The 22,189-nt window shown below is 57.4% G+C and overlaps 10 protein-coding genes across 10 annotated transcripts in view; 5 read left to right on the top strand and 5 right to left on the bottom strand.

The window, feature by feature from the left end:
• SDRG_14251 (hypothetical protein) overlaps nt 1-892 on the top strand; it is a 1,761-nt gene extending 869 nt beyond the window's left edge. The window contains exons 4-7 of the mRNA XM_008620366.1: nt 13-36; nt 97-267; nt 309-438; nt 486-892. Of these exons, the coding sequence (XP_008618588.1) occupies nt 13-36; nt 97-267; nt 309-438; nt 486-799 (639 nt within the window). The 3' untranslated portion in view covers nt 800-892. The remainder of the gene's footprint in view (nt 1-12; nt 37-96; nt 268-308; nt 439-485) is intronic.
• A 142-nt stretch (nt 893-1,034) lies between these two features.
• Nucleotides 1,035-2,340, bottom strand: SDRG_14250 (hypothetical protein). The gene has a single exon (XM_008620365.1). It carries the CDS (start codon nt 2,147-2,149, stop codon nt 1,085-1,087), a length of 1,065 nt encoding a protein of 354 aa, XP_008618587.1. The 5' UTR covers nt 2,150-2,340; the 3' UTR covers nt 1,035-1,084.
• Nucleotides 2,341-4,714: 2,374 nt separating this feature from the next.
• On the bottom strand, nt 4,715-8,141 carry SDRG_14249 (hypothetical protein; the record flags this gene model as incomplete). Its single annotated transcript, XM_008620364.1, has 18 exons — nt 8,006-8,141; nt 7,734-7,950; nt 7,603-7,687; nt 7,443-7,538; nt 7,301-7,398; nt 7,107-7,254; nt 6,893-7,055; nt 6,553-6,846; nt 6,360-6,511; nt 6,224-6,310; nt 6,109-6,173; nt 5,971-6,063; nt 5,776-5,922; nt 5,509-5,695; nt 5,343-5,454; nt 5,236-5,296; nt 5,096-5,156; nt 4,715-5,050 (listed from the first exon to the last, which is right to left on the bottom strand). The coding sequence occupies exons 1-18, from the start codon at nt 8,127-8,129 to the stop codon at nt 4,715-4,717; spliced, it is 2,526 nt and encodes an 841-aa protein (XP_008618586.1). The 5' UTR covers nt 8,130-8,141.
• Nucleotides 8,142-8,349: 208 nt separating this feature from the next.
• On the bottom strand, nt 8,350-8,820 carry SDRG_14248 (hypothetical protein; the record flags this gene model as incomplete). Its single annotated transcript, XM_008620363.1, has 1 exon — nt 8,350-8,820. One exon carries the CDS (start codon nt 8,818-8,820, stop codon nt 8,350-8,352), a length of 471 nt encoding a protein of 156 aa, XP_008618585.1.
• A 920-nt stretch (nt 8,821-9,740) lies between these two features.
• Nucleotides 9,741-10,217, top strand: SDRG_14247 (hypothetical protein; the record flags this gene model as incomplete). The annotated part of the gene is made up of 1 exon (XM_008620362.1): nt 9,741-10,217. One exon carries the CDS (start codon nt 9,741-9,743, stop codon nt 10,215-10,217), a length of 477 nt encoding a protein of 158 aa, XP_008618584.1.
• A 739-nt stretch (nt 10,218-10,956) lies between these two features.
• Nucleotides 10,957-11,478, top strand: SDRG_14246 (hypothetical protein; the record flags this gene model as incomplete). Its single annotated transcript, XM_008620361.1, has 1 exon — nt 10,957-11,478. The coding sequence occupies one exon, from the start codon at nt 10,957-10,959 to the stop codon at nt 11,476-11,478; it is 522 nt and encodes a 173-aa protein (XP_008618583.1).
• Nucleotides 11,479-11,799: 321 nt separating this feature from the next.
• SDRG_14245 (hypothetical protein) lies at nt 11,800-12,904 on the top strand (the record flags this gene model as incomplete). Its single annotated transcript, XM_008620360.1, has 4 exons — nt 11,800-11,938; nt 11,982-12,109; nt 12,157-12,507; nt 12,557-12,904. The coding sequence occupies 4 exons, from the start codon at nt 11,800-11,802 to the stop codon at nt 12,902-12,904; spliced, it is 966 nt and encodes a 321-aa protein (XP_008618582.1).
• Nucleotides 12,905-13,060: 156 nt separating this feature from the next.
• On the bottom strand, nt 13,061-13,528 carry SDRG_14244 (hypothetical protein; the record flags this gene model as incomplete). The annotated part of the gene is made up of 1 exon (XM_008620359.1): nt 13,061-13,528. One exon carries the CDS (start codon nt 13,526-13,528, stop codon nt 13,061-13,063), a length of 468 nt encoding a protein of 155 aa, XP_008618581.1.
• Nucleotides 13,529-15,008: 1,480 nt separating this feature from the next.
• On the top strand, nt 15,009-15,887 carry SDRG_14243 (hypothetical protein; the record flags this gene model as incomplete). Its single annotated transcript, XM_008620358.1, has 1 exon — nt 15,009-15,887. The coding sequence occupies one exon, from the start codon at nt 15,009-15,011 to the stop codon at nt 15,885-15,887; it is 879 nt and encodes a 292-aa protein (XP_008618580.1).
• A 32-nt stretch (nt 15,888-15,919) lies between these two features.
• On the bottom strand, nt 15,920-22,147 carry SDRG_14242 (hypothetical protein). The gene is made up of 14 exons (XM_008620357.1): nt 21,204-22,147; nt 21,113-21,162; nt 20,971-21,071; nt 20,694-20,925; nt 20,495-20,649; nt 19,199-20,453; nt 18,559-19,152; nt 18,178-18,515; nt 17,744-18,127; nt 17,275-17,694; nt 16,887-17,225; nt 16,691-16,843; nt 16,441-16,647; nt 15,920-16,392 (listed from the first exon to the last, which is right to left on the bottom strand). Exons 1-14 carry the CDS (start codon nt 22,096-22,098, stop codon nt 15,990-15,992), a joined length of 5,526 nt encoding a protein of 1,841 aa, XP_008618579.1. The 5' UTR covers nt 22,099-22,147; the 3' UTR covers nt 15,920-15,989.
• Between the last annotated feature and the right edge of the window lie 42 nt (nt 22,148-22,189).

The raw sequence follows: 22,189 nt of genomic DNA, 5'->3' as shown, positions 1-22,189 counted from the left end.
CTTGGGCGTAAGGTCATGGAGCGGATCGTGGGCGAGGTACTGGGTATTCGACCTTGACTGGCGTTTTACGCAATGCGTTAATCCATACTTGCCCAGATGCTCAACCTCGAAGATTACTTTTGTGCCGATGACGTGCAGTCGCGCCTCGTCCGGCAGCGCCGGTTGTCGTCGCCCGCGCCGTATCGAGCCAATGCGTCGTACTGCGACGTGTGCTTTGGCGCGTTTAAACTCCTCTCGCAAAAGCTCCAGTGCTACTTTTGCCACCAAGTAGGAACATGACCCGAACTACTCCCAAACCACTCCAATAGATTGCCTGCACAAAGTGTGCCCACGTCCATGTCGCGACGTCGACGCTCGTCACCAAGAAGGTCCGCGTCTGCACCAACTGCTACTGTCCACCGACGGACGCGGTCGCCCGTCGAACGTCTCTCAGCGACGGTACTGTGGCGTAGAATTACGACCGGATATCGTCAAGCAAACTGTAGACATGGCGCGGTCCGCCATCTACACGGTCCGCGGCGGGTGTGTCGTACCCAGCCCGCCCCACGACACTGTCAACGACAACGAAGACAAGATCGTTCTTCTCTCCAGTCGGGCACTGCCCAAACTCGCACAAGAACCACGCCGCGTGCGATCTGGGTCCACCGACTCGACTGCGTCGGGCAGCGATGCATTCGACCGACAGTCTGTGGGTATCTTTGGCCTCGACACGGCGCGAACCGCGCTCGAGTCCATGTCTTCGTTTGGGTCGTACGCTACAACCGTCGTCGGCAGCAGCGTTCGGATTCGAACTGGCTAATTCGCGCCCACAATTTCAGATGAGCAACTAACTCGCGGTCTGGTGTGGAAGGTCGGGCCTGGCAATACATTTCGCTCCATTTGAGTCTCTCGATCACTGGTGCTTGACGAATGACTTGAGCTGCTGGAGATCTGGGTGGAGATATCAAGTCTCTTGGGTGGAGACCAGCAATGGCATCGCGATTCCACGAGTGCATGGATCGTATACTATCGGAGAGCGGTATCCGAGGACTCCGTTGGAAATCAGACATTTTGAACATTTAATGGAGTTAGATAGCCGCAGATTTTATGCCCACTTGCCGACAATGGCCATGGCGGCCGACCCGAGGTAGAGACACATGTAGTTGAGGCCGCGGCCCGTGAAGTTCTTCTTGTGGAACTCGGGGTTGGTCGTGTAGTGGTACGTCACGAGCTCGACGATGCCCGTGTAGACAAGGATACCACCGGCGATCGCATCAAACGTGCCCTTGACCCAGAGCGCGGTCGTCGACGTATCGCTGTACGTGCTCGAGATGAGGATGCCAATGACGACACCGACGGGCGTCGTGAGCGAGTACCCAAACGCAGAGAGGACGAGCGTCTTCATCTCCGAGAAGGCCGAGACGGCCGAGCTACCGACGGCGACGCCTTCGAAAAACTGGTGAAAGCAAATCGCAATCAAAATCGTCGTAAACTCGTCGCCCGAACTCACGCCCAGCTCGACGCCAATGATGATCGAGTGGACAGCGACGCCGGCCTCGAAAATAAGCACTGAGATTTTCTGGCGCATCGCCGTCTCTTCGTCACTCGGCCCCGACGCGATGACGCCGTGGGAATGGCCGACGTGGGGGGACCGCGGCGGCGTCGAGAGGATTCCAGACTCGAGCACGCGCTGGTTGGTATCGTTGGACTTGCCAGACGTGTACTTGGTGAGGGCGATGACGAGCTCCGTTTCAAGCAGCTGCATGAGGTAGATGGTCGCCAGCACGATGACCATGGCAATGCCCGAGTAGTCGAGACCGAGACAATGGTTGTTGAGCGTGGCAATGGCGGGTGGAATCATGTGCACAAAAGCTGTCGAGATGACGACACCAAAGCCAAACGAGCTCAGCATCTCCATGCCTGTGGTGCTGCTGTGCAGCCACGGGACGTACGCGCTCATGACCGGGAGCATACTGCCCATGATGGACGCGGCAAAGACGATGAACGCCGCCGCGATGTGCAAGTTGGTGTCGTACGTGTCCGGGTCGCCTTCGACTTCGCCGCACACACCGTGCTCGTCGCCACCACCGCCGTGACTGTGGCCGTGCGCGGGCCCACTCCAGAGGAGAAGCGCTAGAACGAGAATGTAGAGCTGGTCACGGAGGCCCATTGATGCAAGGATGCTGTGGACTGGCCGGAAAATGCAAGAGTGATCGCCTTCGCAGCATTGTTGGACGCCTGTCTTCAAGTCCTGTCTTCTCCGACGGGGCACTTATCTGCGACGCCACCGCCGTCGGAGCAGCATTGATCGAACATGGTTGGCTCGGTCCCACCCTGTCACAGACGGCGCCAACTGGATCTTGACACTGGTGTCGTTACAAAAAATGACAGTAGACAGGCGAGCGCGGCTCGTGTCGTCGCGTCGATCGTGTCTAGATCATGCACGGTGTACTCCCGTTTAAAGTGACGTTCGCTGTTGCGCTAACGCATTCGGCCAAGACGAGATGTAGTTTCTGCACTAATCTGAGTCTTGCAGCCTTTGTATCAACAAGGGACCACGTCTGGTTTCGAACCGCAGTGCTCAGACACAGCCAGACAGGCCCACATCATCGTGGCCAACACCATCCGCGTAGAGAAGAGCTCTTTCTAGCGCGCCCAGTTTGCACTTGCGTTTGCACGTGCTATGAAATACACACTGCGCCGAAGCTGGGAATGGAACCCGAATCAGAAGCTTCTCTCGGAAGATCCCGACGCTCGAACCTGACGCGCATCCGGATACCCGCGATCTTGGAAACGCGTTGGATTTGGAGATCGCGATGCGTTCGATGTACCATGGCTCGTATCGGCACGTCCTTTGGCTTCTTATGTTTCTTATCGTCGCCGTGGCGGGACAAGGCGACAATGTGACGGCGCCTTGGCCGACGACGTCAGATGTGGTACCCAGAACTACGCCGACTCCGACGACGGCCGTCGCGGCCACTGGGGCGCCGAGAACGACCCTTCCAACGACGCTTGCTCCGACGACGGCCGTGCCATTAGCGACAACTGCAGCTTGGGTACCGACGAGCGCCGGCGTAGCCACCAATGCACCTACCGCCGCCGCTATGAACCCGACAGGGGCCATGAGTCCGACACCAACGAGTCAACGCGCAACCGCGGCAACAACGCCAAGCGTACCACCGACTAGAGATTCCGTAAGCACATCCCCGCCGCCTGTCGCCACCACGACAACAAGCAGTCCGAGTCCTTCTTCGACATCCCCAACGGACGACGGCGGGTCGGCAGGCTATGTATCTGGCATCGGCACCACCCATAGCCACGTGCACCCAGACACGTCGAGGCCGCCGTCGGATACGGCCGTGATTCTGGGCGCGGCGCTTGGCTGCACGTGCATGATTTGTGCTGTCGCAACGTTCTGGCTGTGGCGTCGGTATCGCTTGCGTGAGGCGGAAATCGCTCGGTGCCAAGAAGATGGGGACGACGAGGACGTCAAGGCTACGACGTATACGCAAGTGACTGAAATGGAGTTTTAGCGTGTCCATGATCCCACTGTTCGCTGCGTTTGTTGGGTCAAGTGGCCCTGGAGGCGGGCGGCCTCTATAAACACGCAAGCTCCGTCTTTTTAGCAACGGTTTCAGGCTAGCAGCCACGTCCGACGAGGCGCCTGTAACGGGCGGCCCAGTTTGTTGTTGCTCCAAAGCGATGCAACGTGCTTGGCTTGTGTGGCTGCTCGTGATGAGTCTGCTCGCGCGCACCAGCGCCGCAGGGGGGTCGAGCAGTGGGTCTGCGGCCATGCTGACGACACCGCCAGTGACCCTCGCGCCTATGACGGAGGCTCCTGCAACGCCAATCCCAACAACACTCGCCCCAGAGGCACCAGCTCCGACGCCGCCACCAAAGACTGCGCCACCAAAGACGGTGGCACCAGAAACGACGACGGTTGCCCCAACGACGAAGACTCCGTCTTCAACAACGGCGGTGGTGCCGTCGACGTTGCCGCCGTCACAATCCACGACGGCGCCTGTCCCAGTGGTCTCTTCGAGCACTCCGTCCATTGCGGCGACCACAGTTGCGCCGTCTGTGTCACCGCAACCGACGATTAGTCCCACGCGAACGTCAACAAGTCCTTCGGGGTGGACGCCGAAGACCGAGGCTCCACTCGTAGCATGGACGCCAGCGCCAACGGCAACGAGTACCGCCACGTCGGTCGGGACGTCGACGTCGTCCGCGTCCGAATCGTCGTCGTCAACGGGTGCCATTCTCGGTGCGGCGCTCGGGAGCACGGTCATCATTTGTGCTGTGGCCAGTTTTTGGCTTTGGCGCCGCTATAAAATCAAGCGAGAGCTCGCCGAGCTCGCACTGGCCCATCCCAATATGAAGTCGGAAACGCCGTATGCAGAGCTCACCGAGGCAACCTTCTAGGATGACGTCTCATATCGAATCATAAATCTCCTCAATGTAATAGTTTATCAATGGCCAACAACATCAACCACTATAGCCCTATCCGCGTAGTATCCTCCTGCTCTTTATTGTAGAAAATGGCCATGCGTTCATCAACTTTGTTCTACAACACTGGTGCTAGTCGCTAGCGGTGCACTGTCGTCGGCCATTGGTGATGTCGCAACGCCGTCGAGCCCACGCGGTGAGACGGGTAGCGGCAACTTTGGCAACGATTTTGCATGGGGTGCCGTCTGCGGTCGAGACTTCAACGGCGTTGACGACTAGCACAGTCTCTTTATGACATTATACCTGAGAGGAGCGAGTATACCTGACACCGACCGCGAAGACCGACCTTCTCGAGACAAGGCTCTTCCCGAAGCTTGTCTTGCAGGTTGACGTCAATGTGCCGGATCGACGTGTTGACTTCGACGTCCGTGGTCGCTTTGGCTTGCTTCGGAATGCGAAAGCCGCCACGGTACACAAATTGCTCGCCGGTCGCACTCGGCGGAATGTGCATGATCTCCCCGGACGCCTTGGGCTTCATCGTCGACGTGCCCGACCGACGTGGGATAACCGACTTGACATCCACGCGGCCGCTTCCAGCCGTCATGGGCCGCAGCTTTCCCGTCGCCTACGCATGCTGCATCGAAACGATGTTTTAAGAAATATTGACTACCTTTTTCGCATCACTTGCATCGGCGTCGGGCTCGTCTTGGTTGGCGCTGCTGGTCGTGTCACTACAGGTTCAGTTAATCGATGTTTGCATTTTGGACAGTTTAATATTAATGCCTGGCGTCGCAGATCGGGCGGTCGCACGAGATGCACGTCGCGGTCGTTGGCGGCCGCTTTTGCTTGGCGATCGCGTGGTGGCCACCGACTAGTTTGTTCCAAGTGAATCAATCCAAGAACACTAATGGTGGTACCAAACGAGAGGGTTAAATGCACGCAACTCTGCACTCGGCGCACAAAGGTATCGCGCGCGTCGATCAGGAATCGGTTTGTTGTTGGCGCCATGGTCTCCATATGCTGACGCACCTACGTCACGCATCCTATCCGATGACGCTAGAGCTCGATGCGGTGTTTTCGTACGCGGTTGCCAAAGGCGACGGCCGCGGCGTTCCGAAGTGCTTGGACAGTCGCGTCGTCCACGTGGTGTTCAGTGAGCGTGACTCGGCTCACGTGGTGACGCACGTCGCTGCTCAGGAGTCCCGTGGCTTGGAATATGCAATCGGCAACTTTTTGCTTCCGGTCGTCCGGCAGCACGGTCGAGTGCGACCTGCATACGAGGGGGTCAACGACAGAGCCAAAATGCAAAAGCGTAGAAAATTCAGAAATGAAAAAGGGATCGCAACGTACAAGAAGTGCTCTTGCTGGAGACCCGCGGTCGCTATTTCGAGCGCCCACTTGCCGAGACGCTCGTCACGGATCTCGTCGTTGATGACGTCGCGCTGGATGAGACCATCGACGAGGTGGTGCATGGCTTGAAAGTTGTGGAGCGTGTGTCTATTTTCACGCAACATTTCGCCGGCGCCAGCACGTTAAGCGACAAACTTGCGCTCGTCGTCGAGTCGGTAGGCCAATTGGTCGAGCAGTGCCGACGTGTCTTTGGCTTGCGAATCGATTTCGCGCGTCGCCTGCTCGCACCTACGCATCATAATGTCATCTGGCGCACTTAACATGGTCGCCTACATGTCGAAGCGGACGTTGATTGTGCCACGCCAATCGAGAATGTGGTGCTGTACGTCCTTGAGTTGCTAGTACAGAGACAGAGTTAATGTTTCAAATACATTTTACACGAGACAACCTCTTCGACAAGGGTGCTAGAGGCGACAACGCGCTTCATTTCGACGCGGGTGTTGGCGACGCCGTTGCTAAGCTCCGTAACATCGTACTAGCAACAAGTCTTGATTCATTTCGTTCAAATATAAATTGCATGGTACCTGAAGGCCGGGCATCTGCCCTGACAGCGTCGCGACTGCACTCTCGGTCGTCTTGGCCAGTTGGTGCAGCTGGTGCAGTTGTTCGTGAAAGATCTTGTTGTTTTCGTTAGCGACCCACTCGGTTTCGTGAACGTGGTGTTTTAGCGACGAGTCTACGCAACGATTCACGACAATATCTCCATCAACTACGCACAGTCGTTTTCGAGTCGCTCAAGGCGAACGCGGTCCTTCTCGACTTGCATGGCAATCGAGCGGTCGAGCTCGGCAAAGCGCAGCGTGTGCTGCGTGAGCATGCCGTCGTGCTTGACCAAAACATCGAGCGCAACTGCGTGGGACCGGACCGTGTCGTCGGTCTTGCTCAAATGTGTCTGGAGCGCGGTCAGCGTCTCGATCGTAAAGTTGAGCTTGCGCGCTTCAATGTCCATCGTCTCCATCGACGTTGCCAGGAGATTGCGCATGTCCTGCACCAAAAGCTCCGTGTGGTGACCTACAGCATACACCCGTCCACTCCACATCAAGGAAAGGCGCGCTACGCTGGCCACGGAGGACGCCTTCTGTGGCCGCGGTCTTGGCATCCGCGTCGGCAATGCGCTGATTCAACTTCTTCTCGACGCTGTCGACCGTGTCGAGAATGACTTGGTTGGCGCGTACTTGACGGTCCACCGCCGCCATGACATCGGCGCATTGTGCCACGGCCTACTCGTCAGGTTTTAGAGTACAAACCTTTCAATGTTTCAAGTTGCCAACTTGATGCACGTTGGCTTCGACGGCTTCGAGACGACTGTGGACGGCGGCGCGATCGTCGTCGATACTGCTTGTCGTCGAGCGGAGGTACTGCGCTGTTTGCTCCATGACAGAAATGCCTTCTTCTTGTTGCGTCAGTCGTTTCTCGGTGCTACCGATACCACATGATTTCAACGTGCGAATTGCATAGGACTCACGCCGTCGTAACGTCGTCGATCGCGGCGGCGTTGGCCTGGATGAGGCCGACGACACCATCGAGACGCTTGCTCAACGAGGCCTCAAAATCGCTTTTCCACTAGATATGTGTGCGCCACGTGTCGCTGCAAGAATGCCACGTACGTGGGCCGCTTCAAGCGCGTGGAGGGCCAGCTTTTCGCTCGTCATTTGCTCGGCAGCTGCGCCGCTCGCCTTGGCCTTCAAAATTGCATCGGCCATCTACCACCGAGTGCGATGATAAAGGAACTGACTGGTACTACATTGGCAAGAGTGCCTCGGCGACAAGACTCTGCTTCCAGACGTCGTGGTCGGCTTCGGACGGGACTGCGCCCAGGCTGCGCTTGACCTTTTCGAGCTCGAGCTGCAGCCTAGCCATTCTACGTTTGGTATCGTCTAGATGCTTATGGAGCGAACGTGGAGAAGCGAAGATCATGCTCGAGCTTGATCTTCATCTGAGAGGCGCGCAGCTCGTCGAGACAAATACCGACACTGGATCGACTCTCGTCGTCGTCCGAGATTTGCAATTCTTTGGCAATACACGGCAGCGAGGAGGCAGATACCGAGTTTGAAGAAAGCGACAAATGCAGCGACGCGATCTTGGTCTCTACTTCGGCTATGCGTTCGGCAAACGCTAGCGCAAGAACCGGATGAGACGGAGGAGTGTCGTGTTGAATATGTAGAAATACTGGCAAACGCGGGATGCGCCGGAATCGAGTCTTCAACCTGCGCAATGCGCGTGGAGAGGTGCGAGAGACTCTGCTCGAGCGATGCCGAGTCCAGTGATAGGAGCTTGTACGACGGCGGCTCCATCGGCGTCGGGCGTTACGAGAGTGAAATCGGACCCGTTCCGATAATGTTAGATAGTGACAAGGTATTTCGTTTTTGAACCCGACACATCAAAATGAGTTGCTGAATGAATTGCGTGCCAGCCCCAGGAAAGTTAAGAAATTGTGCAGACACAAACATGTATTTCTCTATTTGCTACCAAATCATTCCTTAGGTCAAGGAGAAACTACATTGCGAGCCTTGCTTATATCATCGCAAGCAGCCCGACCACACCTACCGCAACGAGGCTCAAGAACGCCGTCGGCGCGTTGTTTGTCACCAGGTCCGGAATCGTGCACTGGGCCGTTTGGAGGTTGGCGTGCACGTACTGGTCGTACGTCATGGCGGCGACTTGGGCGGTCGTAACCGACTTGCCGCACATGGTAGCGACGGTGCACGGTGGGCTCACGGCCTTGGACGCCGACTGCATCGCCGTGAAGACGGCGGCGCAGTTGGGACTCTTGGCGAACTTGTCGACAGTCTCGGACGACACGCGCGTCATGTTGCCTGTTGCGAGCTCCGAAAGCGAAAGACCAATGTCCATCGTGCACTTGACCATCGATGGCGCCGCTTGCTGGACCGCCCCGAGGTACGCGGACCCGAGACTCTCTTGCGTGCATGCAGGAGCGGCCGCCGATGCAAGTGGAATCATCGCAGCAATCATGACGAGCTTCATTCTTGGTTTGAAAGTGGAGTGTTCAACGGCTAAGCGAAAATGATAACCGTTGAAAGATCGATCTGCTGGATACAGCTACATTGGACGAGCTATTGGACGAGCTATTGGACGAGCTATTGGACGAGCTATTGGACGTGCGGTGCATGTGCGGTATCTTTTGCGTTTACTGATCACTACTACCGAGGATACATCTGAGACACTGCTGGATGTATACAGATTGTCGCGAAACCTGTGTCAATACTTCAACGCTCTGAACGACAAGACGACGCATATTGAAATGTCGCATGCTCGCGGTACAGTAGTTTTGTTTCGCCGGAGTAAACTATTACATAGCATGTCCATATTTGTGCGGCGCCATTTCACATGTTGCGTACACCTAATGTCGTCGATACAGTCAGTTGCTTTTTCAAAGACGAGCCCTTTCAACTTCATATATCAAGTCTGAATTCACACTTCCATCCGGATGCGACGAGCTTCGCAAACGGTATCCTCAACAAAATACGTCCACAGTAAACGCTGCAATGACATGGTACTGTACATAGTTGCACCAAGGCATAAAGTTCATGCCGTTGGTTGCAAAGAGCAGTCGCAGCGAGGGCTTCAATGTGATTGCACCCTGCGCAATTGCTAGTATGGTACTAGTACTTGCACAGTAAGTGGAATCCTACCTGAAGTAGTCGATGCGTGCGATAGGAGGATACCATCGCTGGTTTGCAGTAAGAGAATAACTAGTTATTCCCTTGGTTTGCAGCGTCTTTATATCTCCAAGAAATGTGAGTGAATTCAATGTTTGTAACAAAACGTCCACCAACATTGCCGCCTAGATTCAAGTCGAGTACCACGGTTCCTTGGCGATTCTAAGTGTGCTGGAGACCGATCGTACGCCCAGTCATTAATTCATTTCCCCTCAACACCACACGATGAAGACCTGCCTTCTTGCTATTGCCGCCTACGTTGCCGTTGCGAACGCGGCGGCGTCCACGTGCACACCCGAGACCCTTGGCACGGCGTACGCCAGCGCGTACGAAACGATCGCGCCTAAGTTCCTTGCGTGCACCAAGGACATTGGTCTCTCGGCGGGCGCCCTCACCGGAGGCACCGTGACCGGCGCGACGGAAGACATGGTCAACAAGTTCATTAAAAGCCCCAACTGCGTCGCAGTCTTCACCACCCTCCAAGCTGCGTCCAAGGCCGTGAACCCGCCGTGCATCATTGGCAACATGTGCGGCCAGCCCGTCACGACGGCCCAATTCGCCGCCATGAGCTTGGACCAGTACGCGCAGTCCTCGTTGAAGACGTCCAAGTGCACGATTCCTGACGTGCCGTCGAGTGCCTCGGCCGCGACGCTCGGGATGGGCGCGTTGGCCACCGGCACCCTCGCACTCGTCTACCTCTAAATGTAGTACTTTGCATATATCATGCTTTTATCCATCTTGACCGTCTTCGCTCATTGCGGCCTTCTTAGTCGACAGCAAGCTGCGACTGCGAACCAAATGGTAGTGAAAAGGACGGCCGTGCAAATGCTGTCGTCCTGCTACTCGCGAATGAGCAGAGGTGCCGACCCTATGTTGGGGTAGACACAACCGTCATGCTCATTCGGGTACAACGAACAGCTTTGTGATTCTGCATGTTCGTCGTGTACGCATCGTAAGAGAGTGAAAAGGTCCTGCCTTTCCTGTCCTCACCACCAAGACAAACCAAATCAAGCCCGCGTCTTTCCGGATATCGGGTGAGCGTTTTCATGTGTTTCGATAGATATCCGGATATCAGGTGTCGTTTCGCCCTCAACAAAAGTCGTCCTCAGCAAGCGCCAGAGACTCGGAGCTGAAACATGTGATCAATAGAAACGTCTCCTCGCGCCCATACGCGTCTTTTATATACACCAATGCGGTGACGCTTTGCAAAATTTGCCGTTGAACAACCTGAGCTTGTCGACCCATGCGATAGTAGAATACCAACACTGGTTTGTAATTCCGAGTGACATCCGGAAAAACGAGTGAATTCAAATTGCGTGTAGCAAAACGTCCATAACGATGGCAGCCTGGATTCGCCTCGAGTACCACGTTGCTTCGAGCATAGGGTCAAGATAATGCCAGCAAGTCTTTTCATTCCTTCATTCCCCTTTCAAACCACAAGATGAAGACATCCCTTCTTGCTACGGCCGCCTACATTGCCGTCGCGACGGCGGCGCCCACGTGTTCGTCCGAGACCCTTGCTGTGTGGCAAGCCAATGGGTTCCAAGCGGTCGATTCCAGTTTTCGTGCGTGTGCCAAGGACACGAATGTGTCCGTGTCGTCCCTCTCTGGCAACAGCGTGCAGAACGCGACGCAACTGATGGTCGACAAGTTCACCAAGAGCCCCAACTGCGTTGCCGTCTTCACCACCGTCCGTGCCGCGTCCATCGCCGTGCTTCCGTCGTGCATTGTTGGTACCATGTGCGGCGACTACGTCACGTCGGGCCAACTCGGCGCACTCACCTACGACCAGTTTGTGCAAGCGTTGCTGTCCACGCCCAAGTGCAAAATTCCCGACGAGCCTTCGAGTGCTGTGGCCAAGATCCCCACTCTTCCGCCGAGTGCCAGCGTTCTGTCCAGTGCCACGACACTCGGGCTCGGCACCGTTGCCGCCGGCACGCTTGTCCTTGCACTCTTGTTCTAACGTTAGTGCACCTGTCATATGTTCGCGCATCTCGTGCGTACATGCCAAAATGTGTACTAATGCATCATAACGTTAGTACTGTAGTGACGCTTCTCGAGCTGCCACCCAGTACACGTAGTACATACATGGTTCATGTAGTATGCTCGACCAGCGTGCTAGCATTGTGTTTGTCTCTGCAGTGTCCAAGCGCTCCGTCTACTTGCATCTGTAGAGACCATCAAGTTGATATCGCGTTGATGCATCCAACGTTGCATGCCGTTTGGTGCCGTTGGTGTGCGTCTTATTTATAGCGTCGCTAGTCAATCAACAGCATATTTAGAAATGGGATTTCTCGGGCAGCTCTTTGGTCTTGGCGGCAAGGGCACCGTGCTCGTCACCGTCGACAAGCCGTACTACATTTCCGGCGAGCTCATCACCGGGTCGCTCCACGTCGACATCCTCGAGCCCATTGAGTGCAATGGTATCAGTCATGACGTTCAGGACAACATTCTAAGAGGGTGTAGAGGTCGTCGTGCTCGTCAACGGAAAAGAGCGCGTGCGCTGGACAGAGCAGCACACCGTGACGCGGGACGGGAAATCCCATACAGAGACAAGGACGTTCTCCGAAGGCCGCGAATTTTTCAAGTCCAAGGTTCGATTGTCATTTTTTATGTTTTCAGATTTAATCGTTTGTACTAGCTCGTGCTCTTCAACGTCCAGCAACACTTGTCCCCTGGAAAATACATATACCCGTTCCAGTATCAGCTGCCAACGGGGCTTCCCGGGTCGTTTGACAATGAAAACCACTCGAACGTCAAGGGCAAGATCGAGTACGCAATCAAAGGCACGCTGTGCATCAACGGTGTCTTCACGCGCGACCTCAAGCACCGGCAGCGACTCGTCGTGTACGCGCAGCTCGCGGGCGTTGTTGTCCCCGTCCTGGCCGAGAAGACGCAAATCATTCGCTTCCTCTGCTGCTTCAACAAGGGCCAATGCGATCTACGCGTCTCGATGGACAAAAACATGTACGGCCCCGGCGAAGTGCCCCAGGTACACATCGACTGACGCCAATTCTCTCCTTTGAGACGAATTGCGATAGATCCACTGCGAGATCCGAAATCAGTCGTCGCGCGACATTGTAGCAATGCGATCCGAGCTCGTCCGCGTCGTTGAGGTCCACGCGGACGGCCGGAACCGCGTCCTGCGCAAAACCATTTGCTGCGCAACGTTTCCCGGCGTCCCCGCGGGCCAGTCGCTCTCGCAGCCGCAGTCGTTCCAACTGATCGGCAACGGCATGTACCCGAGCACTCGCGGACAAATCGTCTCGGCTCGCTACTGCGTCGAAGTGACGTGCGATATTCAGTGGTGCCCGGACGTCGAGCTCCTCCTACCAATCGCTCTGGGGGCACCCATCCTCGTCCCTATCGTGATGGCACCCACCCAGTGACACCGCTTTGCATCTCATAGGAAGGAGCAAATGGTCCTCCAACGTCGCGCGAGCTGCGGCCAATGGTTTATCGTTGATAGCAGCAGTCCTGATCGACTCCCACAATAAAATTAGTTAGTAATAGTTTATGAACATGTAAATTCGATTATACATTATTTAAAGCATCGCGTAGAGCACAAGGGCGCTCGAGGCGACGAGACCAAGTTTGGTGGCTGGAGCGGCGCTTGACGCGCTCGGCAGTGTGCACTTGTCGCCTTGCGCGGCCGCTTTCAAGTAGTCTTCGTACGGCATGTCGGCAAACTGCGTCGTCGTGACCTCCTTGCCGCACATGGTGCCCATCGTGCACGGCGGCGAGATGGTCCTGGAAGCACTTTGAATCGTCTTGAACACCGCCGCGCAGCTCGGGCTCTTGGCAAACTTTTGGATTTGGTCCGGCGTCGCCTGGTCCACCTTGTTGGCCGCAATGTCTTCGATCGAAATACCCACGTCCGTGGCGCACTGGAGAAAGCTCGGCACTGCCTCCTTGATCGCACTCGTGTACGCTGAACCAAAGTCATTACCAGTGCACATGGCAGCAGTCGCCACCGACGCGGTGATAGCAAGCACACAGATCTTGATCATCATATTGTTGGCTGTTGGTGTAAAGGAAAAATGAGCTCTGCTAATGGCACGCGCATTCGGAACGCCAGTCGATCGAAGCAAAATATTGGTTGGGTCCTCTGGATGTCATGTACTGGGTGGCGTGTCCCAGTGTCCCACTCTCAAATGTTGTCCGTTGTGCTACATTAGATAATAAATCCACGAAAAGCGATGTCTCTTACAGAGACATTAGTTTAGACCGAACGGTGTCGCCAAATCATAGCCACTGACATTACTCAATGTCTGGTCTCAACCGAGCACCTCGCCCCAAGCATCAAACACGTTAGACATGACATGCTGCGAGGCGACTTTTGCGCATCCGGTACCAGAGCAACTTGTAAACGTATGAGGGTGACGTATATTACTTAGTACATCGCCTCGCAGCACACGGCGTCTTCGTCGTCTGCCTCCAGTGTCAGCTTGGCCCGCAAGCACCAGCAATAGAAGGCGTGCTACTCGCTGCGACAAGAGCCGCAAGTACAATGGCAGTGATGACGCCTGCTGCTAACGCTGGTGACGCGTCGACGTTGTTGGTGGACCATGCCGCCACTTTTTGTGGTGGTGACGGCTGCGGCGCTGTGCTAGCGCGTGGTGTCGTCCACGCATTTGGCCAACTGCTTTGAACGGCTGCAGTCTGCACGTGGGATGTGGACACTTCGGACAGCTGGCGCGGTGGGAGGAGCGAGATAACATCGCAGGCTGTCGCATGTGGGTGGGCAGCTCTGGCGGGCAGGGGAGCGCGTTAGAGCGTTGTGGCAGTGGCTCGCGGATGAGCCATGCGTGCAATTTGATTAGCGATGTGTGCCAAGCGCGAGCACCAACAGCAGCGTACAGAGGAGACCCATCGCCAGTTTCTTTGGCATTTTCGAAATCTTTACTTGGGAGCGTGCTGGGAAGCTAGGACCGGACCTGGTTTTCACAACAAGATCTTATAGCAAGACGAAGATTTATGCCAAGCGTTGCGGCCATTTCCGATGCAAACGAATGGCCGCGACGCTTGGCATACTCTTCGTCTTCCCCTGATGCACGATGCAAACTGCATCAGGATAAGCACGGAAATGTCAAAGCGTACTATACACTATACACTGTACACTATACCACTGCAATGAGGACACACGGAGCCAACGAAATTGGTGTGCGTTCGGAAACCCCACTGCGATCTCTATCGAGTAGTTTAATCGTCCAGCGCAAGACGCTTGTTTGCCTTCACTGGCCCAAAATTCGAATCGGACCCGGGCCCGGTTTTATAAGCGAGCATGTGAGGTTGGGCCCGCGCCGGCCAACGTGAAACGGGCCCGTTTCAGCTTCATTTCTCGTCCGACAACTTGGTTTCACTATTTCTATACAAAGTACAAGTTCAAAAAGAAATAGACAGTCTCGCTTTATGCTATACAAAGACCAAGTGTAAAATCCGAAACCGTCAATCTTGGGCGGTCGCCGGACGCCACTGACTTTGCAAGTTGCTATGACCAAGCTACTGACTGTACTGCTGCTCTCGTTCGCCGTCTCGCTGCGCTGCCGGACGTCGCCCGAGATGCGCTCGGCGCTGCATGACGCCAGCGCCACCGGCCTCCTCGCCGCGACGGTCATCGTTTCGGCCTGCGACCTCAAGCGGCTCATGCCCATTGCCCAGTGCAAGCCCGGCGTCTGCATCTCAACCGACGGCGTCCCCGGCTCCGACTGCCGCCAGTGCAACAAGCTGAACCTAATGCCCCAAGCCAACTGCCCCAAGAAGAACCCGTGCAACAACAAGAACGCGCCATGCGTTGCCTGCGCAAAATACAAGCTCATGCCTGCCAACTCGTGCGCCGCTCCGGGCTCGACGCCGGCGCCAGCGGTCACGACACTCCCGCCTACGACGCCGTCGGCCAGCCCAACGCCGGCAGTGACGACCCCCGCGTCGACGGTCAAGCCGACACCTGCGGTGACGACACCAAGCGGATCGAAGACCCCGACGCCTACGCCGACAAAGGCTGGGGGCGCGAATGGTGGTGCGAACGGAGGCGCGAATGGCGGTGCAAACGGAGGTGCGAACGGCGGTGCGAACGGCGGCGGCAAGACGACGACTCCGCCCAACGGCAACGGCAACGGCAATGGCTACGCGAACGGCAACGGCCAGAATGGCCACGATGTGAGCACGGGCACCAACAACAGCGACACGTCAAGCAAATCGTCTGGTATTTCGGGTGGTGCGATTGCAGGCATCGTGGTCGGGTGCATCGCCGCCGTGATCCTCGCAGCCTTCCTCTTCTGGAAGATCAAGAAGGACAAGTCGCGCGAGGAGCAGCTCTTTGCCGACCCGCACGATCTCGAAGACGCGCAGACGGGGTACGCGGCCATGTAATTCGCCTACCACCAAGTACAAAGAACACTGAATGTCTTTTCCCAAGTCGTTTTTTCAGTACAAAATAGTAGTTGGGGACCCGACCAAACACATCTCTTCTATCTATTCCGAGAGGGCAGCTCCCATCTCGTCAAGCACCATACACGTCGCCTCCAAGAACGCAGCGATCGACGGCAACTCGTTCTCGACAGCGTGGTCGAGGGCGCTTTTCCCGTCCTTGTTGGGCCGCAGAATGTAGTTGGGCGACGCCGTCAGCAGCGCTTGCACCACTGGCAGCGACCCGCTGAGGACAGCAAAATGCAGCGGCGTGTTGCCGTCCGTGTCCGCATAGTCGATCAACTCGGGTCCTTCGGCCACCAAGTAGGCGACGCACGCCTCGTCCCCGGCCATGCACGCATACGCCAGCGCGAGGCGGCCCGAGGTGTCGAGCGCGACGAGGTCGGCTTGGCCGTCGGCGAGCACCTGCAGCGCCTCCATCGTTGGCGCAATGTGCACGGGGCGCAGTCTACACCAAGCGACAACTAAGATCCTATTGTCAAGTATGTAACCCGACCCCAGGTTGTTGACGCGCTCGGTGCTGAGGCCGTGCTGCAGCAAGAGCTGCATGGCCGCGAGGGCGCCGCCGCTCGTAGCCGCGTGCAGGATCGTGTCGCCGTTCGCGTCCGTCGCTTCGCGCAGTGTGCCATCGACGTCGATCGACAGTAGCAACAGTACGCAGTCGACCTGGTTGGCGTAGGCTGCGTAAAACAGCGGCGTGCGTCTACGCCGGTATAAATGCACCAACAGATTCGGCTCTTCTTTACCCGAGCGGGTCGAGACAGAAGACGTCAAAGTACTGGCTGAGGTACGTGAGGCAGTCGAGGTGTCCGCAGTAGGCGGCGCCGTGGGCGACTGTTGCAAAGGTGGCTTCCCAGCACGATTTACACGGCAGCGCCGACGGATTCGCCGCCTCGTACCTACGTCCTCGTCGTCCTCTTCGTCAATCGCACTCGAACGCACCGTTGCCAGTAGGAAGCGTACGTGATGCAGCCGACGCCGCCAACGTCAATTTCAGAGTCCGTGCTTGCGTCACAGCGTGTCCTTACTGCCAGAACCAGGGGAAAATAAATGTAAAGGTACTGCGATGGGTCCCAGCGCTGCACGACGAGTGTCAGAGACGACGCTGACGCCATCGCGGCCGCCAGAGCGTCGAGCGAACTTGGTGCGCGGACGCCTTGGACGTCCAGCAGCAAATCGCCTTCTTGGAGTCCACAGCATAGAGAGCCTGTCGTCACGACGAGGAGGGGCTCTAGCGCCTCTGGCGCCCATAGTTGCAGGCAACAGCCCCACACGCCATCTCTATGAACGTACGTTGGCACAGAACAAACGATGGTAGATCTGTCGGTACCCGGTGTAGAAGCCAGGCTTGGGCGGGGGCAAGAAGAGGTTGACGCGGGTAACAAGGCATGTTGCGGCGTCGTATCGATGCACTTGCATCGGCAACGGCGTGAGCTTGTGTCCCTCGAGCTGCTTGGTTTCCGGGCCCAAGTACAAGTGCACCATCTCGGCCACGGACGACGGGCCCCCAAGCGACGCCTTGAGAAGCGACCCAAACTTTCCCACGAGGTCGCCGGCGCAGACACCGCCGAGCGCGGCGGGCGACGCCGGTACGACGCTCTCGACAACCAAGAATGGCGGGTACACGGGCTCTTTGAGAAACTCGAGGGTCCACCCAAAGAGCTCAAGCATTCGCCGATCGTGCGCGCCCAAGTGCAACTGTGGCGCGCACCAACGCTCGGGCAGAATGCGCAGCTGGATTTCCGTGTACCTACATGGCGACATTTCATCGTCTGAACTATCCCAAAGGGTGTAGAAACCTGTCGTCGGCGTCGAGACAGCGCGTGATTTGCAGTGCGACGGACGACTGAGTCGAAAACTGGTGTCCGATCCAGTCCGAGACAGCCTCGGGCGACGGATACATCACGTCGCTTATCACGTGAACGTAGTCGCCGGCCATGAGCCCCCCGGTGTCGGCGGGGGACTCGGGGTAGACCCGGAGCACGCGAGCAAAGGGTACCGAGGGTAGAGTCGAATCGGGCAGCGAAGAGGGATCGTCCGCTGCTTCGATCGCAACGAGCGGCTGAATCGAGAGGATACCGTCCCAGGAGTTCAAGACGACCGCGAACTCGACGTAGCCGGGGGACCCCGTCTCGATGGGGCAGTACCGTGACAGATACAGCGTCAGCGGAAAGTCTGTGAGTCTACAAGTCGATTCGACGGTCTGTAGGTTACTACACACAGTCGAACACACCTGTTGAACGTCGTTAGCGCCTCTTGGAGCGTCGCGCCGCCGTCGAGGCCGTCGAATCCGATGATGCAGTCGGTTTCCAGAAGGCCAGCGATGCTTGCGGGCGACGGGGCGGCCGCCATGGCCTCAATGTACGCAAAGGCGTTCGTTGGCCACGACGGCGGTTCCGGCTCGGTGAGAATACTCAGCGCTGGTCGCTCGTGCGGGTGCAAGACACAGCCCAGCGCACCTGCGCCGGCCCAGGTCTGCGGGCGGATAGATAAATGAACGAGATCGTTTTCGGTGCTACGCTCGACCGAGACACTCAGACAATGGTTGCGCCGAGCGTTGACAAGGGCCACCTACGACGGAATATATAAGAAATGATTCATCCACTCGGAGTACAATGTGCTGAATCAAACTCGACGCAGGTGTCTTGGTGCCGTCGACCGAGACGACGCCGCCAAAGCGGACAACAAGGTCGCCAGGAAGGAGGCCGGATGCCGCGGCGGGCGACTCTGCCTCCACCGTGTCAACTCGGAGATACGGGATCACGCCGGCGTCCCGTAAGTGGTCGTGGAGGACCTTGGCTGCGTTTGCCCGCACGGCCTCCAGCTGAGCACCGATTGATGCAAGGTCGTCGGTCGTCGACGGGTGTGCTTGTAGCCACTGCGAAAGAGCGTCTTGGGCGTCGTACAACTGCATTTCGTGGTCGACCGCCTTTTGAAAGTCCATTGCATCCATCGACTGCGTCATCAGTCGCATCAGGGGCGCGGGATCAAAGGCGTCTTCCGGGGGCGCCACGGGGGCCGCCGACAGCGGCCGAGGTTTGGGCGGCGACGGTACTTTGCTCGCCTCGTACGGTTGCAAGACACACCCGAGAAGGCCCGCGCCAGCCCATTTTTGCGGCCGAAGCACCAAGTGCGCTGTCGCATCCCCGCGCCGCACCGAGATACCGAGTGCTCGCGCGGTGGCTGCCCGGGCGTTCACAAGCGCGACCTACACCCGATGCGATAAACCAACAGTAAAAATGCAAAAAGAATACCACGTCGCGAATCAAGGTACTCGTTGGCTGCGATGCGTCCCGCAACACGGATCCAAACCGCACAATGAGGTCGTTGGGCAGCACATTGGCCGCCGCTGCTGGCGACGCAGCCTCGACCGACTCGACGCGAAGAAACGCGGGTGCCGCCTCGGTTTGCGCCTGGATACCTGCAACAACAGTGTCGAGTCTTGCTTCCAACGTGGATTCAGCGTCCGAAGGTGCATCGTCAAGAGCGTCGAGGACGGAAAGCTCGAGCGCCAGCCACTCGGGTAGCGTGTGCGCTTCGACTTGAGGCGGTGGCACTTGGTTGTCGACGCTCAGTGCACTGCTTTCAGTCGTCGAGTCGACGCTCAAGTCGCTGCCTTCGGTCATCAAGTCGACTGGACTTGCCTCGTTGTTGCTCGCGACTTGAGCCCGGGGTGTTGACATTGTCGATGGCTCGGTCAACCGCGGCGGTTCGACATGGAGCTCAGTCGACTCGATCGATGCTGGTTGCAGCGCTTGGACATCCGAAGGTCCAAGCACAGCTGATTCGGTCGCTTTTCTAATGTCCGTTGGTGGCGCATCAGCCGGTGGCTCGCTTGCACGGTCTAACGTCGTGTCAGTCTGCGCTGCAGGCTCATCGGTGGCCAATGCCGACATGGCATCGCCTTGCGCCGTGGGCCCGACTGCATCAGGGGATGGCGCCGATGTCGTATTCGCAAGCAAACTTGCGTCGAGGCTCGGCTGTGCCTCTACAACCAAGGAAGCCGATGTCGATGGCACCGCTTCCGTCGAGTCCTTTGCAGCGTTCACGGCCTCCGACACCACATCTTGTGTCAGCGTGGGCTCACAGTGGACGTCTGGTGCCGAACTCGTCAATGGTACTTGGCTATCTTGCGCAGGGTCTTCAGTACCACGATACGGCGCTGGTAGCTCCGCAGTTGGTGACTCGTCCGTCTCTGCAGCGTTGGCTTCGCATTCGAGTACTCGGGAGGGGTTAGGGTATGGCTCTTCGACGGGCTCGGACGCTGTCGGCTCGAGCACTTCGGGGACTTCGCTAGTATTTGCGGGAGCTTTGGTTTCCTCCATATCCGCTCCGGGCTGGTTGTCGTCGCTTTCGAGCTTGGCCGTCTCGGGCAGATGCTTTTTGATGGGGCTGGCCTTGGCCGTTGCTTGCTTGGCCGCCATCTCTTTGATTGCATTCATATCGAGGGCTCCGGCTTTGGGTGGTTTCTTGTGGGGAGTCGGCACCTCGACACTGACGACCGTGTACCTAGCCCCGCCCTCAATGTACGCCATTTCACGCAGTGGTACTTGAGGTTTTTGAGCTGCGCGTCAATCTTGGCGTAGTCTTCGTACAAGGATAAGATTTCCCTCTTTTCCTGAACACTCGGGAGATGGCCGTGGGTGGCCTGGAACGCTGAAGTCCAATCTTGAATAGCTTTTTTGACGTCGCGCTTGCGATTTGTCTACAGTGATAGTCGGCACCTTGCACAACCCAATCTCGTCGCACCAGAATGACTTGCATGCTGGGGGCGTCGTTGGTCGGCGGTAGCTTTGTCGAGCTCGAGCTTTTGACGGGCGGCGCTTCGGATACAGACACGAGCTTGGCGTCGCCGTCGAGCCGCGCCTTGACAGCACGAAAGTGGCTCTCGACTTCGCTGTAGCGTTTGTAGAGAGGTTGAATTTCCTGCTTCTCTTCGAGCGACGGTGGTCGGTGCATCTTGGCCAGGAACGCGTCGCACCTGCGTCCATATTGGCGACAGAATGCACGCCAAGAAGCTTTTTACCACGCCACAATGTCTTGCTTGAGGGATTTTTTGAGCTGCGCGCAATTCGTCAACTCGTCGCGGAGCTGGTCCTTGCTCAGCGCCGAGACATCGCGCCACTCCTACCCGACACGTTGAACCATTTTTGATTGCCTCCATGTACCAATTTCTCTGCAGCTGGCTTGACGACAAACGAGCCGGCCTTGGGGATCCCTACACGCCTTTCTATCAACGCTAAAGGCCACCGAGCGCACCTTTGTGGGCTGGGTCGGCGACCGGCGCGACGCTGGTCTCGACGACGGGCTCGGCCATCTTCTTGAGCCGACTTTCTTTTTCTTTGCGGAGCCGATGGAGGTCCATGCGGCGCGCCTTGTCCTCTTCGTATTGCGCAGCGAGAAGCGCGCGCCGCGCGGCGAGCGCCTCGGCTTCTTTGAGCGCCTCGGCTTCCTCCCACGCCTTCCACTTCATCTCTTCGGCGCGGATCCGCTCTTGGATGGCCGCTTGCTCGGCGACTTTGAGCAGCCTGTCTCGCTCGGCCTCCTCTTCGGCTTCCATGAGCTCGCGCTCGGTCTGCTGCTGCTGCAGCTGGCGCACATGGTTGATTTCCGCGCGCTTGGCCTCCTCCTTCTTCTGGTACTCCTCCCGCACCTTGCGGTCCGCGTCTTCCTTCATCTTTTTCAGCCGCGCTTCCCGCTCCGCGAGCTTGCGCGCGAGGTCGGCGGCTTCGGCGGCCTTTTGCGCTTCCATCTGCGCGCGGTGCACCTCAAGCAATCGCTGGCGCTCCTCGGCTTCAATGCGCTTGCGCTCCTTCTCGGCCGCTGCGTACCGCGCCGCGGCTTCGGCTGCGAGGATCTGCCGCGTTCGCTTTTCTTCGGCTTCCATGAGCAGCCGCGCCTCGCGCCGCTTGAGCCGGTCGACGCCCTCTTGCGTGAACGTGTAGTCTTCCTTCTCCATGAGCGTCGCCTCGGCGCGGCGCTTGGTCTCCTGCTCCTTGCGCTCACGGTGGTTTTGCGTCGCCGAGACCGTGTCAAAGGCAGAGGTGTTCGCCTCCTTGTTGACTTGGCGCATCATCGCGAAGCGGTCGACCGGCATCTTGAGCCGCGGCTCGGCGGCCGGCGCCGGCGCCGGCATCACGCGCTGCTTGCTCATCCAGCAACAACACGGACGCGAAACGGTACGAAACGATAAGCTGGCAACAATGAGATGTGACAAATGGTGGTTGATGTTCACTTAGATTAGT

This window comes from Saprolegnia diclina (assembly GCF_000281045.1).
Source record: "Saprolegnia diclina VS20 unplaced genomic scaffold supercont1.69, whole genome shotgun sequence".
Lineage (NCBI taxonomy): Eukaryota > Oomycota > Saprolegniomycetes > Saprolegniales > Saprolegniaceae > Saprolegnia > Saprolegnia diclina.
Note: the sequence above shows the minus strand (reverse complement) of the source record. Positions and strands in the feature narration are given on the sequence as shown.